This window comes from Suncus etruscus, chromosome 2 (genome assembly GCF_024139225.1).
Source record: "Suncus etruscus isolate mSunEtr1 chromosome 2, mSunEtr1.pri.cur, whole genome shotgun sequence".
NCBI lineage: Eukaryota > Metazoa > Chordata > Mammalia > Eulipotyphla > Soricidae > Suncus > Suncus etruscus.
In genome coordinates, this window is record NC_064849.1 from 8817793 (window position 1) to 8835566 (window position 17774).

The 17774-nt window shown below is 46.7% G+C and overlaps 2 protein-coding genes across 9 annotated transcripts in view; one reads left to right on the forward strand and one right to left on the reverse strand.

Annotated features, from left to right (window-relative positions):
- The window catches only part of RBFOX1 (RNA binding fox-1 homolog 1), a 986153-nt gene that overhangs the window by 875998 nt on the left and 92381 nt on the right, over positions 1-17774 (forward strand). For all 8 annotated transcript variants that reach the window (XM_049768478.1, XM_049768477.1, XM_049768482.1 and 5 more), the window contains 2 exons: positions 10000-10143; positions 15502-15555. In XM_049768478.1, coding sequence (XP_049624435.1) covers positions 10000-10143; positions 15502-15555 — 198 coding nt within the window. The remainder of the gene's footprint in view (positions 1-9999; positions 10144-15501; positions 15556-17774) is intronic.
- CARHSP1 (calcium regulated heat stable protein 1) overlaps positions 1-17774 on the reverse strand; it is a 1067514-nt gene that overhangs the window by 313153 nt on the left and 736587 nt on the right. The window lies entirely within an intron of this gene.

A 17774-nucleotide genomic window follows, 5' to 3' on the forward strand; every position in this document is an offset into this window, starting at 1 on the left:
AGCCTTCTGCATTCCCCTTTTGTTGGGAGATCTGTGGTCAACAGAAATGGGTCCCATTCCGTGGAATTAAAGGGTCCATGAGTTTCCTCCCCTCTGGCCAATACTGGATACAGATTGGTTCATCCTTGATCCCTCTCCTGGATCAGTGGTTGTTGTTATAAGCAGGAATTCTTACAGTAGTAGTAGCTGAATAGAGCAGCGTGGACACAGTGTGGACTCCTCAGAGAACAAATATGGAGTCTCACTGTTGCTCACAGTCTCTCTTGAGCTATAACAGTTGAATTACAACACACAGTCTTGCTCACATTCCTTTGGTTGTAGATGGTCTGTGGCTGCTTCCATGTGGGAGGAAGGAAGGGCCTGCAAGGTCATTTAATATTTATTCTGTATCTCTGGGAGGAAAAGTTGGCTCCCACTGAGAAAAGTGGAAAGTGTTGGTTGCTGTTGTTTCTCAGCATGTAGTCATGAAAGGACCTTGTTTTCGCAGGATCTAGCAAGGGTCTGATACACTAGTTGACCCGCAGGTCTCAAAGCAGAACCTTCAAGGGCTTGACTCTTAGTTGAGAACTTTTAGATGAGAAGTCTATTTTCTTTGGGGGGGGCACACCTGGCAGCATTCAGGGATTACTCCTGGCTCTGCGTTCAGAACTTACTCCTGACAGGCTCAGGGGACCATTATGGGACAGAACGAGGGTCAGCCTGGTTTTCAAGGTGTACAAGGTGTTCCTTGCTGTTATGACCCTGGTCCCCAAAGAGTCCTCTTCATGGAGCATCCCAGAGGCAGATGGTTATAGGGAACCTGGGCATACAGTGTTGATATGAGTCAGTCATGCTCATGGCATTAACTCAGAGATGTGTGCCCAGGAGTCCCTGGGAAGGAGGGGGTGGAGTTGGCTGCTGCATGACCCAGGAGCAGCAGGATGGAGAGTAGGCTATGTGGGACTTGCATTAGAGCACCACCCTGTGTTTCCTGGGTAAGGCCCCCCATCATGGGCAAGGCTGGGGTCCTGAGTGTGTTCAGGAGCTGATTCAGGGAGCTCCCTGAGGAAGGAAGGTGGTGTCCTGAGTGTACCCAGGAAGCTGACCCAGATAATAGGAGCCCCCCTGAAGAAGGAGCACTGGGTCTTGGGCACCTATGGGGCTTGACTTCCCAGATCCGAGAGGACTCCCTTTGGTTTTCCTTTCTGGGCAGTCACAGCCAACTTCTTATGACTGTGTTTATTCCTGGGAACCTTGATTTATTTCAAAATCTGGAGAAGACTCTGGAATCAGTGCTTCTCACTCCCTTGTCTCCTTCAGCATTTCAACAGAGCCTGGGACAGATTGGAGTCCAAGAGAGATGGTGCATGATCCATGTCTTCTGGGAGGTGAATCCCTTCCCTCCCAGCTCTCAGAGACAGTATCTGCCCTGATGACACTCTTCACCTTTTTTTACTCTGGAGCCAAGATGGAAATGTGGGCAGCCCAGAAGCCACTCAAGGCCCCATAACTCACCACCACCCTATTGACCCCCCCATTAAAAGCCTAACTACAAGGACAGGTTTTAATGCACATTCCTGGGACTCTGCCCCCTGATTACTTTCCTTTGGAAGATAATGTGGGGTGCAGGCTGGCTTCCCTGTGAGTGCCAATGAGCCAGGATGGAGCTAATCAGGTATGCATAGAGGTCTGCTCTGTTCGTTCCGAGCTCTTTGTATGTATTCAATCCACTTACAGCTCTTCTTTTGGCTTAGAACATATGTGTGTTTGTGTGTATTTATATCACCTCCCCCCAAACTTTTCCTCAATTGCTTTTTTATCAGGTTTACAAATCAAATCAAATAGGTATATTGCAGAGCTCTGTGATATTATTTTCTGAGCTTCGAGTACAATGGATTGAATTATACTAGTTCATGCTTGACTCCTGCCTTTCTCTCTAGATAGAGAGTGAGAGAGAGATGCAGAGAGAGAGAGAGAGACTCTGAACCCCGTAAATTCAGTCGCGCTCAGCATCGCGGGCTACATCAAGATCACAGTTGCAGCTGCAGGAAAGACAGAGCCGTGTTTGTTACACAAATCAATTTGGTCCCAAGTACATCACAGAGGGTGCTCAAGCATCGCTCCTATCACATTGTCAACTTAATCAAATAATGCCTCCAAGACACTCACAGGCTCCTCTCACAGAAGCAGAGCTCACTGGGTGGAGGAGGGAGCAGCCAGCCAGGCCAGGCAGGAGGAGGCATCCTCACCCCACACTGCAGTGAGACCAGAGAGAGGTAACAGGGCAAGGGTGAAGTTTGCTGGGTGCCCACTCTATGCTTTGGAGTTTGATTGTCCCAGATTTGCTCTTGTGTAACTGAGTTGCTCCTTATGTTCCCAAGGGGCTGGGTAGGTGGCAAGAACTGCCCCCCCCTTCCAGCATGCTCTGCACTGAGGGCAGAATTGAAATCTTTTCTCCCAGAAACAAGGGTGTGGCAGTTTCCCAGGAGGTTGAGACTTATTTGGGGGCTAGCCAGAGCTTCTTTTCTCTTGACCTTGAGGGGTAGAAAAGTGCCCAGGAGATGGACTCTCAGGCTTGGTCTTGTTCTGCCTTGGATTTGCTGCGTGATTTTGGATATGTTATTTAGCATCTTCCAGATTATTAGTGTGAGTGGTTGGGATAAGATGGGATTGTCAGCTGGTCCATTCTTTTTGAAAAACAACATAGACTCTCCTCTAAAAAACTAACAACTGAGCCTCCATATGACCCATAAATTCTGCGTCAAGAACTCTATTCAGAAAAGACTTTTGCATTCTCATGGTCATTACAACACTATTCAAAACAGTCCAAGTCTGGAAACAACCCATGTGTCCAAGAACAGATGAGTGCATAAAGAAGCAACAGTATATTTACACAACGGAATATTACTTACCTATATAAAAAGATAAAACCTTGATACTACATGTATGGATCTGAAGGGTATCAGGTTAAGTGAAGTCAAAAGGATAAGGGCAGACACATCTCTCTCACGTGCTGGATATAAAAAGACATAATAGGGGTATAATATGCCCAAAGGAAACAGACCCTGAATCTTTAGTAGGAAGTTTACAAAGGGAGCAGGGAAGAAATGGGGTGCAGTTGGAGGATACTTGTCCAATGGTGGAGGGATACCAACACTCTGGGTGGAAGGTGTGATGCTAGAATGGTTCATGCATGAAACCTCAACATTAGCAATATCATGGTGCCTAAAACACAAAACAAAACCCTTTCCCAAGGCTGTGAACATAGAAAGAGGCTCAACTCTTTTCTAGGGTCCGAGTACTCAGAACCAATTAATCATGGCAGACTCAGAAGTTTTAGCCGCTCCCGCATAACCAGCTGCAGAATCTGGGGGTCTGGGGGGATCTTTCATGCAGACATAGGACCAGAGAAGCAAGGATGGGGATGGTGGAGGTAGCGGTGGTGGTGAAGATGAAGAGCAGGAGAAAGAAAATGGTGATGAAGATGACAAAGATGATAGTGAAGATGAAGAGATTGATGTCATGATGAAGACGATGGTATCATGATGATGATAACATGATGGTGATTATGAAGATAATGAGAGTCAGGATCCCATATTGATTTTTTAACTTTTTATTTACTTATTTATTGGTTTTTGGGCCAGAGCCAGCGGCACTCATGGGTCACTTTTAGTTCTGCACTCAGAAATTGACCCTGGCAGTCTGGGGGACTATCTGGGTTCCAAGAATCGAACCGAGTTCTTCCCAGGTTGGCTACATTCAAGACAAATGCTCTACCACTGTACTATCTCTCTGGCACATATTGATTTTTTAAATGCAAAGTTGTGACATGCATGCTTCCAGATACACAGAGTCATTGGCATGGACTAAATATTGAAAAGGCATATCTCATAAATTGGATTAACATCCATTGGGCTAGAGAGTTATCATAGCCTGGCATCCTATATGATTCCCAAAACTCCACCAGGTTTGTTCCCTGACTGTAAAGCCAGGAATAAACCCAGAGAACTGCCTGGTGTGGCCCAACACAAAATACAAGCAAACAAAATTAAGCATTTTAAAAATAAATTCTTGGGGACTGGCACCATAGTGCAGCTGGTAGGGTGCTTGTCTTGATTGTGGCTAACCTGGGTTTGATACCCAGATCCTGTATGGTGGAGGATCTGCCAGGAGTGATACCTGACTGAGCACAAAGCCAGGAGCAAGTCCTGAGCACCACTATTTGTTTTTTGTAACCAAAAACTCAAATACCAATAACAAAGAATTCCACAAATGTGTCTGGTTTGGACATATCTTGTAGGAATGAAGGGATCATAGCCCAAGCCCCATTCTATGTTTTTGGCCTTTGCCACTCAAGAGTACCTGTCCCTGGCTCTAAACCCCTGACCCCTACTCTGTACTGTGAAGTGAATCCTGGGGCTGTGATTCAACCTGGAGGTCAGGCAGCAACATCCTGGACCTCCCCCAGACTCCTGGCTGAATACACACAGCCCCACCCATCCTCCACAATCAGCAACCACAGAAGAACATTAGGAACATGGAAGCCTCCTGTTCTCAAGGGAGAGATGGAGATACAACTAGCCAATGCGTCACTGGGCTACACTGACCCATGAACATGCTCTTCAGCTAAAGACAAAAATCGAGGTTGAGGTGGGCCTCAGTTAGTAGTAGGGGGCGAGGCTCCCTGGTAAAGCTCTTCATGCAAAGCTTCTGTGCTCCAGGCATGAGGAATGAGATGTGTGGATTCCCCCCAGAAAAGGCACCTTGTGATCTGTTCTCAGTCTCCCATCATGCCCAGTTCTGTGGGATTTGGGCTACATCCAGTAGCACTCAGGTATTACTCTAGGCTTTGCACTCAGAAATTCCTCCTGGCAGGCTCAGATCACCCTGTGAGATGCCAGGAATTGAACCTGGGTTGGCCACATGCAATGCAAACACTGTCCCTGCTGTGCTCTGGCACCAGTCCTCAGCTTCTTCTCTTCTTACCTCACACAATAAGCCCTGCCCCCTTTCTCGCATTATCAATCTGAATCCCCATTTCTGTTCACCATACCCTTCTCCATCTCTTGTTGGACATCCGAAGATCCACCATCTGGGGCAGCTCTGTCATGGTACCCAGTACACCCACTTTAGAGCTTAGAAGATAAGGTACAAGGAGCAGGAGGGAAGAAGAAGGGTGAGGAAGTGGAGCTCTGAGGGTCTGGAGGCACAAATTCCCCCCACATGCTTCTCCCCCTAAGGGTCCTTGTATGGCCCCAGGAATGCCATCTGGGCCCCACCCCAAGTAGGCAAAGGTGTAGGGGCCACAGCCCAGAGCATCCTCTCCTACCTGCATGTCCCCTGGATGGGTGGAGTCTGAAATCCAATTTCAGCAGGATTAGCCTTGGGTTGCTCAGAGCCTTTCATTGAATTAGGAACGATTATCGTGGAGGGAGCCCACAGGTCTTTATTAAATTCTTGGCGGAATCTTTAAGTGGCCTTCAGAAGCTCAACTTGCCGTGGTGTTTGCGGAGCCTTAAGAACCGCCTTGATATCAATCCAGGGACTTTGTTTCTTAGGAAAATTTCAGGGGCCCTGTCCCTCTTCCAGCCAGAAGCACCTCTGCCACCCCCCATCCACTTCTTTGGGATGCCCTTCTAAAATCTCCCCCACTCCATTCCCACAGGTGAATGTCTCCCTCGGGCAGCTCCAGGCCTGGAAAACCAAACCCAGACTATCATGATTTTATTTTGGTTTTGGTTTTGATTTTAGGGGCCACACCTGGCTGTATTCAGGGGTTACTCTTGGCTCTGTACTCAGGAATCCCTTTTGGCAGGCTCAGGGGACCATATGAGACGCTAGGGATCTAGCTGGGTTGGCTGGTGAAAGGCAAATGCCCTCACACACTGTGCCACTTCAGCCCCAAACTCGTTCTTTTCATGTTTTTCTTTCTGCCTTTGCCAGATTCTGCTGCCCCTCTCTTTGGCAGTGCTGAACCCATATGCCCCTGAATGTGAATAGCAGGGTGGGGTATGTGAACTCTTAGGATGTTGGTGATGACTACTTTTCCCACCATGGGGGGCCAAGGGGCTAGCTGTGACCTGTGCTAGCCAGATACAGAGAGACTCAAGTCCCCTCTCTGTGTAAGGAAGGTACGGATGAGATATGGGGAGCCTTGGGGAAACTCATATGGGTGACAGAGGAGAGTGTAAAGGTTGGGAGTTCTATCTCATGCATGAATGGGATGCTTGCAATTAGGGTCTGGGGGCTGCCAAAACAGTCCCTGTCACCCAAGGCCTGCATCTGGCCCACATGTGGAGAGGTTGGGCCCTGCAAAAGTGACAAGACCTATGTGTCCTGGATTTAGGAAATGCTTCATATTCAAATACTGCCTCCTTCTATGAAGCACAGGACATCCTTAGGCTCGGAAGGCCGAGGAGACAAGAGGGATTGCGTACCAGACCCTCACTTCAGCACCTTCATGAGTCACGTCTCACCCCACCCCCAGTTATTACCACACCTCATGTGTGAGCACAAGTTCGGAGACTAGCAAACAACTCAACTCTGGGCCTTGTACCTGGCTTTACCTGGGCTCAATCTCTCCACTGAAACCCTGGGAACCCCTTCCTGAGGGTTTGCTCACCTTCCCAAGCTGCTTTTTTGGTTCAACCTCCGAATTCCACCATACCACAAACTTGGTCTCTTCCCATCTGTGCCTCTGAAAAGCCTTCTGAAACTTTCTTTGTTCTCTCTTCATTGTTGGCTTCCCACCCACCATCCGCCCTCTTCCTTCTCTTTGCTGGTCCACCCCCATGTCTATGCATGCTGACTTCCTCTTCTCTCTACCATGCCTTGCTATATGTAAAACATGTTTCTAGCACACAAATACCCCACTATAGCCTTTCCTGGCGTTCATCTATGCTCATGCTACTGGATGATTAATTGAATGTTGTACGTTTTTATCAAAGGAAACAATGCAACAATTTCTCCATGTTTGACTAAAGATGATTAATTTTAATTTTCACATGAGCAGCATAATACTATTAATCATTTAATATGTTTAATCATAATCTCTGTAATTCCTAATTAGGTTTATTAAACTGCAACAGCCAACAGTGGTACCCAAATCCAGCTCACAGCCTCCTCGCTCTGAGATGGAACTTGTTGTCTGCATTTCAATGGCGGCTCTGAAGTGTCCAGAAGGAGAGAGTGGGGTGAGGGTCTCTGCTTCTGCAAATATAGAGAATTGCGTTCTGAAGTGGAGACCCCCAATCTCTGATTTCTGTGTCATTCCCCTCTGCATGACGTTGCTGATCAACTGACTCAGTGTTCTGGCACTATTGTCTGAACATGGCCAAGTCACTCATCTATACAGGAATCTATCTGTACTTTGGAGAATGAAATTACATGGCCAGGAAATAGTCATTGCTCTTCTATCCCACAAATGTCTCATGTGGATCTGAGATGGATTCCCCACTTTTAGAAGTGGACCACACTATTCTTTCTCTTTGCTGTCCATGGGGGAGTCTCCCAACTGTCATTGTCTTTTCTACATAGGGAGGAGACTCAACTCTGCTGGAGGCCAGCTTGCCCTTTTATACCTGGGGGCTGTGACCTCCTCTCTAGTGGTAGAACCCAGGAGCCTCCACCAGCTTCCCAGGAGGTTTATTAAGCATAATTTATTAAATACATGATGCAATAGATTTGACACCTTAATAAATTTCACACTAACATACAACTACGCATCCCTGAAAGAGTTGCTTGTTATTTGTCCACTAGGCTCAGTCTCAGTGCCAGACACTGGTTATTAGGCCCCTTCCCAGGGCCCATAGAGGACTTTACTCGGGCCATGTGCATACTTACATTGCACGTGAGCCTTCACAGGTATTTCAGCCTTTGCTCTCTTGCCCTTCGAGCCACATGGGGTCCATTAAATTTGGAGACTTTGTTTATATGTCCAGGAAATAGCCACTGGTCCCAGAGCTCTGGAGGACCACTTCCTCTTTCCTGAACGAGCTTGTGTATTATGTACCTCTCCTCTGACCCTCAAAACAAATGACTGTTGCTCTGAATTATCATGCCCTCCTGCTTCTTGCCTGCACATCAGATGCCCAGTACTATGCTAGGCTGTTATCCACCAGAGTGGGTGATCTGCACAGAGCCATGTGGGGGGAGGGGGACGGGAGATTACTGCTCCTTTTCTGAATTAGAAAACTCTCCCTGTCCTCTTATTTTTGCATTTATGGTGGAGGATCAAACATGCAAATAGATGGTTACACTGGATGATTCAGAAGCATTCAGAAGCATGGAAGAGCTGATCTAGTAGGTGGCTCTGAAAGATTTAATGCCACCAGGTAGGGATCCTGACACCAGACTAGCTGATGAGGGTAATCGGTTGGAAAGTGGATGGTATTGGAAGTGCAACTGAGAGAGAAGGGATTGAAGCAATAGCACAATAGGGAGGGTGCTTGCCTTGCACGTGCTAACCTGGGTTCAACCCCTGGCATCCCATAGGGTCCCTTGAGCCTGCCAGGAATAATTTCTGAGCACAGGGCCAGGAGTTATCTCCTGAGCACTGTTGGGTATGGCCCAAAACAAACAAAAACCAACCAAACAAAAAGAAACTGAAAAGGTACAAGGAAGGAGGTAGAAGGAATTTCCCAATACATACAGGGGTGCTGAGAAAGGTCACTCCCTGGACTCCATTTTACATCTCTGGATACCTTTGGCTTTGTGAGAATGTCTCTTTCTCTGCATCTTTATTTTTTATACCTGGATGCCTGCTCTGACAGTTTCATCCCAATTATATTTTTTTAAATTCCTTAGAAGTAGCTGAGGATACATCCTGGCTCAAGCAGGTGTTCGTTTCTTTATGTTGTCAAAAAGTAGGTGGCCCGAGCAGTAGGACAAGTGGGTTAAAGTGATTGCATTGCATGTAGCCAATCTAACCTGGGTTTGATACCAGCATCCTATAGGGTCTGTCAAACACCTCCAGGAGTGACTCCTGAGTACTAAACCAGCAGTAAGCCCTGAGCACTCCAGGAGTGGTGCACAAACAAACAAACAGAAAGCAAATGCCCAATGTTAATGCGATCTATTGCCTTATAGAGGCAGTTCATGCTAATTGCAGTAAAAGTGTCAACCCTTGAATGAACTCAGGACCCCATGGTTGAATTCTGTCACTTCTGTCTAGACTGATACCAATGTGATACTATTACCCAGCATCTCATTTGGGAAGTGGAGAGTTATTACAAGTTATGCTACATATAGACCAAGAGATGACATCTTCAGGTGCTGTGTATAGGCATCAGACTGTGGGGTGCTGAAAATGTAGCTTTTACCAATGCAGAACTGAATGGTATGTTTGAATTCATTTCTATGCACTTAAACTTTCATAGCTGCAAGGTATCAACTGTATTGAACAATACAAGGTCGGTGTGGTCAAGAAATGAGAAGGGAAGCCCTTAAAAATTTTTAAGCCAATCAAAGGGCTATCTTGCACTGCAGAATAACGAATGGCCTTTCTCAAACTCCATGCATATTAACCTCCATGAGCACTGATTCTTTTAACATACCCAATTAAGAGGTACTCTCCGTCATGTAATTAGCATTATCTCTTCTCATCGAGGAGTTGTCTCATTACCTGTTACCCCCACTCACACAGACACACATACACACACACACACACACACACACCACATACACTCACACACACAATACCACGGAACAGTCTTTCACTTTGCATTATTATTTCAAGTGTGACCCAACTTCTCCTTCTTGGTTCTAGGGTCTTCTCTCTCTACCTTCCCCTAAACCCCTAAAAAGAACTATGTTCCAGGAAGGCCAAAACATGCTGGGATATCACCAACAAACCCTAGCTCCCTAGTGTAAACTCAGTGGTTGTCCACTAAATGGTTGTTGAATGAATGAAGGAGTGAATGAATGCAGGACTCCAAGGTGCCTTTCTTACTCCTGACCTTTCCCAACTTGCCTTGACCCAGGCCCCTGGTGCCACTTAGCCTATTTGCTCTGCCCTTTCAGCAGACAGATGACGCAGCGCCGACGGATGGGCCAGCCCAGACACAACCCCCCGAAAACACCGACAACAAGTCCCAGCCCAAGCGGCTCCACGTCTCCAACATCCCCTTCCGCTTCCGGGACCCAGACCTCCGGCAAATGTTCGGCGTAAGTAGTGCCCTGGGCCACACTTTCCCTGCCTACCCTCATCCTTCCTCAATGTATACCTTCGGGGCATTTTAGATGCCAAGGTGAGATGTGGCCAGGGCCAGGGGTGGAGCAGGGTCACCTTAGAGCATGTGCCCACCCTTTTTCCCCTTGCCAGGTGGTCCTATTGAGCTATGCAGAATGCCATGTGGTGAACACACTTTAGTCATGCACTAGTGTATGGGAACCCATGGGGGAGACTTCATCGAGTGACCTAACAGCCCAGGGCATGGTGGAGGCTAATGTTTTGAGTCCCCTTGGCTCTGAGGTATTGGCCAATATATAGGAAGAAGGTCCCTGGCCGGCCCCCTCTCAGGCATGACACTTTCCCAGGCTCTGTGTATTCAGGGTCCAGTATGAATTTAGTACTGACTCAGGACAAAAGCTCCCTAATGGTTCAGAGCTCAGGTTGTGAGATGTTGGCATTTCCAAGGGGAAGCTCAGTCCTTACATTCTTCTCTCTCTGTCTTTACTCTCTTCTCTTTCCTCTCTCTTCTCCCCTATCTCTCTCCTCTCCTCTTTAATAGAGCCCCTAGAACTCTCATGAGAGTACAGACACTCTCAGGCTCCCCAGGCAAGAAGTGCCCTTGAAAACTGCAGTGGGTTCAAAGGGATGGTTAGGATATACACCTGGAGATGGGATTTGCAGGACAGGCAGACAGAGGGATTCAATTTCTCAGGCCAGTCCCCACTGATGAACTGCTTTCTCACCTTCATTCTTGTCTGTCATCAAGTATCCTCTAGCACTTGACCTGGGTCTTCTCTTAATGACCATCTAAGTGTTCTGAAAAGCCATCGATTCTCCTAGTCCCTCCTCTGGGGATCTTTCTTTCTCCTCCTGTGTCTTCTTTTGGGGGAAGGAATGGGACAAATTCCAGAATTGGGAGCCTTCTCAGCCCAGGAGAATGGCTGAGTTGCCTGCAGCAAGGTACTTGGATATTCTTCTAGTGCTAAGGCAGAGCAAACTCTTGCCGGTGAGCTCGTAGTCAGATGTTTATACAACCTCACTGGATGCAGATACTGAAAAAGCTATCAGGATTTTCAGTAGCTAACAACATCTCAGTTGGCCAGTTGACACACTCAGAAACTACCTGCCCATTCGAGCCAGGCAGCCAGTGGAGAACTTGAAACAACTGTGCTCAGTGCAAATAGCATCTACCTGTGTCTGTTGTTTTTTGGTTTTTTGGGTTTTTGTTTTTTTTTTGAGTGCAGGATTTTCCCCCATGAGTCTTTGTCTCTAAAAGATAAAATGATCAGAGATATGGATTGGGACCACTGGTACTAAGTTCAGAATCTCCTTGGCTTGTGGTAAAAAGATTTGGGCACTCAAAAAATCTGTTCTTCTGGACACACAATATCTTGTTTTAAAACCGCATTAAGAGGATCCTGTCATATCTCTGATCAGTGCCCCTCCTCTCTGAGTGTGAGAATTTAGCCTGATTTTTTTCCTCAGGCCTTCGTTTCTATTAGAAAGCAATTTCTCCCAATAGGGATTCTATTTTTGTTTAAATTTAATATTCTACTTAGAAGATCTTTAAACATTGTATAAAACTTGTCAAAATGGGGCCAGAGGGGCCAGAGTGGGGGCACAAGTGGTAGGGTATTTGCCTTGCACGAGTTGACCTAGGACAGACCTTGGTTCCATTCCCCAATTCCCATATGGTCCCCCAATCCAGGAGTGGTTTCTAGGTGCATAGCCAAGAGTAACCCCAGAGCATGTGTGGCTCAAAACCCCCAAAAATGGAGGCCAGAGACATAGGACAGCTGGATGTGGCCCAAACCCCCCCCCCAAATAATGGGGCCAGAGACATAGGACAGCTGGTAAGTTACTTGCCTTACATGCCCTGGGTTCCATCCCTGGCACTCCATATGGGCTCCAAAGCCCCACCAGGAGTGACCACAGAGCTAGGAAGACTCAATCCCTGAGCTTCCAAACCAAGAAAAACAAAACAAAACTTCCCCTCGGCAACCATGTCTTTCATTGTATCCTGGGAGCCTTTTGCCATTTTCCAAATAAAGATCATTTGCTCTGAGGTTGTCTGGGGTCTGTATGTCTGAGGACATGCCTCTGCGCATTTGGATTTTGCTCCTGAGGAGAACAGTGGAGACCCCTTGCCTGGGTCCTCTGTGGCAGGCAGCTGAGCATTGGTGTTGAGCAAACAGATGCGAGCTATGTCTGGGAATGAGTCGTGTCTATTTAAGTTGAAAACGGGCCAGCTGTGTTTACATCATTAGTCCTCAACTTCCCAATTACACTGTATATACTATAAATATAGCGCACAACTGTCTTCGGAGGGGGGCTTACATCAGCATTCCTCTTGCAGCCTGCTTCCCGGCAACTGGGGAGAAACTCATGACTTAGAGCAATTGAGGACACAGGTGCGGGGTTCCACTGAGGAAAGACATGGGCTGCATAGGCTTTCCCATTGGTCTTGCCTCTCTGAGATCTGATCCTAGTGGGAGGTTGTGGGGGAAGGTGGTTGTTGTTTGGTTTTGGAATCAAACATGGGTTGCATTTAGGGCTTCCTCCTAGCTCTGCACTTAGGGATTACTCCTTGTGGTGCTCCAGAGACTAGTTGGGGTACCAGGCATCAAACCATGTTAGTCATGTGCAAGGCAAACACCCACCCTACCCACTGTACTATCTCTGAGGCCCCTGACTTGTAAGTCTATATGTGCACATATTGACAGCAGAGAAGAGGGTTCTGTATATACCGTTGTTGTTCTTGATTTTGCCCAAAGTCTTTTTTAAGTTTCTCACTCCATCCAAAGTGTACTCCAGGCTCTCAAGCTTGAGATAAACATGTTAGTGTCTATCTGGGCGGAAAATGTGAAGAACGCTAGCTCCAAATGCCTGCTTCAAAGATTCTTAGAAGTGGAGGTTTTTGTGTATTGGGTTTTGTTTGCTTGCTTTGTTTATAAACCAGGAAATTCATTTCCCCTTTCAACAGAATCTCCTTCATTCCGCCCAGTTGGAATGTTTCCCATCTTCTTCTATTTGAATGATTTTTCCCCTGCCAAATATAGGGCCCTGGAAGACTTGGAATCAAGACTTCTCTTGATCCCGGAGAGTAGAAAAGTGAACTGCATTGTCTGTGATCTCAGCAGGGACTTCCTCTCTTGCTCCCTCTTTCTTCTCTTTCCTTCTTTTCCTCCAGTGCTCTGTGAGACAGGGTAGCAATTCAAATTCATTACCCGCTATCTGGGTCCATCAGCTGAGGGATGGACACATTTCTGGGGTGCAGGAAGGCCTAATTTTGGGGGGATTCTCATGGTCAAAATTCCATGTCTACGCTTTGAGCTACATATCTTCAGCAGGTAGAGTTCAATCTTCTCTCTGTCTTCCTGAGCAAGGAATATTTTCTTTCTATATGTGGAGTAGAGTTTCTATGTGTTCCACAAAACTTTCTTTTTCCTTTTCCTTGAGTTTTGGGCCAGTCCCGGCAGTGCTTAGAGCTGGCTCTGTGCTCAGAGGTCACACCCGAAGGACATAGGAGACTATACAGGACACTAGGGATTGAATCTTGCTCAAATTCCTATACAGCAAATGCCCTACCTGCTGTACCATTTTTCTGATCCCATCCTTTTTCTCTCTTCTTTTCCTTTTCTTATTTCAACCTCTTCAGCAGTTCTCAAGGATCTGGGCAGACCCCACCACCACCAATTTCCCTGCAAGACTTGGCCCTGCTATGTCTGATGGTTTGGTTCCCAGGTCTGGCATGCTTGGTGCTGAAGATCACCAGTGCTTCACCTGGCAGGGCCTGGGCATCTGTCCAGATCCAGAAATGTCACCTAGGACCTAGATCACAAAGCACCTGCAACCCCAACTCTTTGGTCCCAATCTGATTAGCAGGATCCTCTGTACACCTCTGGTTCATGAATTCTAGGACTCACCCTGAAGGTTGCCTTTCTTCTCTTTGTTCTTGTTCTTTATACCCTCTGGCCTGTATAAAAAGGCTGATTTGTGCTCTCAGCGTAGGGGACAGATAGAGAATTCGTAATCTCCCCAGGGAACAAAGGACACACAGTTAAAGCTCTCTACTGCAGAGGCATATGGCGAAAAGCCTGTTTGTTTTCTCTCTCTCTCCTCCCTCTTTCTCTTCATTGGGATGACCTACCTGCTCATCTCTATGTCTCCATCACTCTTCTGCCAGTTCTTATAACAAACCACCCTTAAATCTACCCCCATTCAGTCCTTCCAGTGGAAGGACATTGAAAGGAAAAGAATTGGGGGCAACGAGTATTCCCAGCCTCAGAGGTCAAACTCCCTCTGTCAAGAGAATCAGGTGGTAGGGAGGGAAATGGGGGGAGAGTTGCACTATGAATGCCCATGTATATCTTATAAATGAAACTCAACTATGGACATTTCTGAACCACATTGCTTACATAAAGAAATTATATTACAAAAGAGAACTAAGAACTGGAGGGTTCTGTGCCCAGGTTTAATCAATTAAAACCAACAAAAAAGGATTCAGAGTGATAGTAGAGCAGATAAGGCATTTGCCTTGCATGCAGCTGACCCAGCTTTGATTCCTGTCACCTGACTTCTCCCAGAAATGGCCCCCGTATTCAGAGCTATGAGTAACCCCTGAGCGCTGCTGGGTGAGGCTCAACAATCCCCCCTCCTAACTACAACAACAATAATGCAACAACAAAGCAATAAAAGAACACATGAAGACATGGTCATTAAATTTTCAATAACAGAACTTAGGGATATTCAGGGGCCCCAGGATTCTGAAAGTCCAGAGATGAAGCAGATGATATTGTGGGGCTGGCAAAGTTTATCTTAGGAGACTGAAAGGAAGAAAGATACTTAACCTCATGAGTTGGAATTTTCTCACTTCTACACCATGGCCGATCCTAGCTTTTAGAGGGGGGCCATGAGGGATGGGTGGGGCTCACCATCCTCAGCCTTACAGTTTCATTGGTCATTTTACTAGCAAAGGCCTCTTCATCAAGATTTCCTCCTTGTATATATAGGGGTTATGTGTCAGGAATAGGATAGGTATGTCTGGGTTCTCATCTTTGTACTCAGAGCCTGGGAAAGCATCCCGAGCCAGAATTCAGCCCTTGGTGAGCTGTTGTCTGGCTGAGCCCCTATGTTAGGTCACTTGGGGGTTCCTCAACAAAACTCACAACTCCTCAGGGTTTATTTGACTCAGGGGCCATAACACAACTCACCCCATGGACCCTCGAGAGTCAAACACCAACACTGCCTTGAGGAATATCCCACCCCCCATTGCCCCCCCCACCCCACCCCATACAGATGATCCACTCTGCTTGTCTTCATGCTTATAAAATATTTCTGTTTCTTTGCAGCAATTTGGTAAAATCTTAGATGTTGAAATTATTTTTAATGAGCGAGGCTCCAAGGTAAGCAACTTAATTCACTTTGGAACTGTTTGGCTTATGTGAACAAGTTGGTTACAGTCATAATGGGGAAACATTTGCACTGGATTAGCCAGCAGTGCCCACCCCCTGCCCATCACGCAGTGGGGAGGCACAGAAGGTGGAAGGGAGCTCCTTTGCAAAGTTGGAAAAAGAATGGACATGGCTTTGGGTTCTGTTTCCAGGGTCTCAGGGCTGGGGACCTTCGAAAGGACTGTTTTTATGTCTATCTCTAGTTACCTAGATAGCAAGACGAAAATTATGTTTGCTTAAATAAACAAGACAAAACAAAACAAAGAAACACAACAACACACACGCACAAAGAAATAATGTGACTACATTTTTGTTTTTCAGTGATAATTATGTTCTTTATATTAAAAAGTGAGTTGCTAGTCTCAGGAGCAGGTAAATACGTGGTTACTCGATATTAATAAGACAGTTCCTTTTCTGGACTCCAGGGAAGACTCCCCCATATGCACCACGCTTTGGAACCTGATTGTCATGATTAGCGTGTTTACCAAGTCACAGTTTGCAATTTGCCCTTGTTTTGAGGTTTTCTTTTTTTCTAAAAAGCCTTTTTTTTTTTTTGAGATTACATGTTCCTAGTGCTCCCTTGAACTTGGGGAGTTCAAGGGAAACAATTCAGCACCTTCAAAATGCATATTGGGGAGGCTGGAGCCAAAGTCCAGCAGGGAGAACACACATGCCTTGCACACAGCAGATCCAGGTTCAATCCCTGGCATCCCATCGGGAATAATCCCAAACATCCCCAGGAATAATTCTTGAGTGAAGAGCCAGAAATAACTCCTGAGTATTGCTGAGTGTGGCTTCCCAAAACAAAAATACATTGCAAATTTGTGGGGGGAGTATGTGAAACCATTTGTCCTCAAATGTGCTCTCTCAGCCCCCTACATTCCTGGGGAATTCAGCAGAAATGTGGAACAAACCTAGGGCCTAGGAACTGAGTGAGATCCTCAGAAACCTTGCAGTCTCCATCTGCTCCAGGAAAATTCGCAGGGTTCTCCTTAAAACACCCCAACTGCATCTTCCCGTTTTAGAAATCTGCCAAGACTTCACCGAATGCAGACTGCCTGTTGTTGGCTCAGACACACATCGTAGCTGCAAAACAGCCTCTTGTGCACCACCCCCTGACAAAAAAACCCAGGACCCCCTGCAGAATCTCCACCCTAAACACACTCACTTACACACACATACAAACACACACACACAGAAATCTGTACATTGGGCTGATCCCCAGACACATTCTGGCTGCTTTTAGACAAGAACTAGGTTCATTTCCATGCCACCAGAAATAGAAGCATCTCGTAGAAAAACTGCCTCTTTCCTGCTGGGGTTGGACGGTGGCTACCTCCTTTCCACCCTGCATCCTGCCATGAACCCGGAAAGTGGCTGGTTCCCAGAAGAGGCTTCCAGCTTGAGGCTCCTGTTTTCAAGCCTCCCAGCTTCCTTTCCGCAGGCAAATCAGAACTAGTTGGCAGCCCAGAGTTCTTGATGAGAACCGATTTTCTGGAAGGGACAACCACCAGCTGCTCACACTCACGCCCTTAGCTCCCCTCCTCAGGAGCCCACATATGCATTGGTGACCCTTTTGGGATTAGGTAGTTTCCTCCTCTCTTAGGAGTTTCGGTCCAAGATCAACGGAAATTTTGAAGGGAAAAGGTTCCAGTCTTGTCTTCCTTCTTCCCTTTTTGGCCCAAAGGGCTTTATGCTGTGCTGTGTGAGCAAGAAAAAAAAAAAGCCAGCATATTTTTGGGATCTGCTAATTTAAGGTTTATAGCTAGGCTGGGAGAAAAAAATAACTTTTAGCCCTGTTTAGGGTATGCAATCATTACAGAGACTTTTCGCCTTTTTTCACTTTTATGTACTGGGGGCCATTTCTAGTTGGGTTCAGGGAAACGGAGTTCCCTCTCTGTGGCTTTCAATCAGCTGAGGGGACCATGTCTCAGATCCTGTGGTACTAGTCATCACCCCCAGATCACACTGCTGTGTTCAAGGGACCATGTGATACCTAGTTTGAACTTAGTGCCTGCTTTGAGCAGCTGACTTACCTCTTCAATCTTAGAGAGACAGAGATTGCCCAGCAAGCCAAGGGCTTTCAAAGCAAGAGGTGCCCACCTGCCCCTCCTCTCTCCACTTTTCCCCTGAGTCTGTTGCCATACTTTTTGCAGCATGGTAAATGGCGT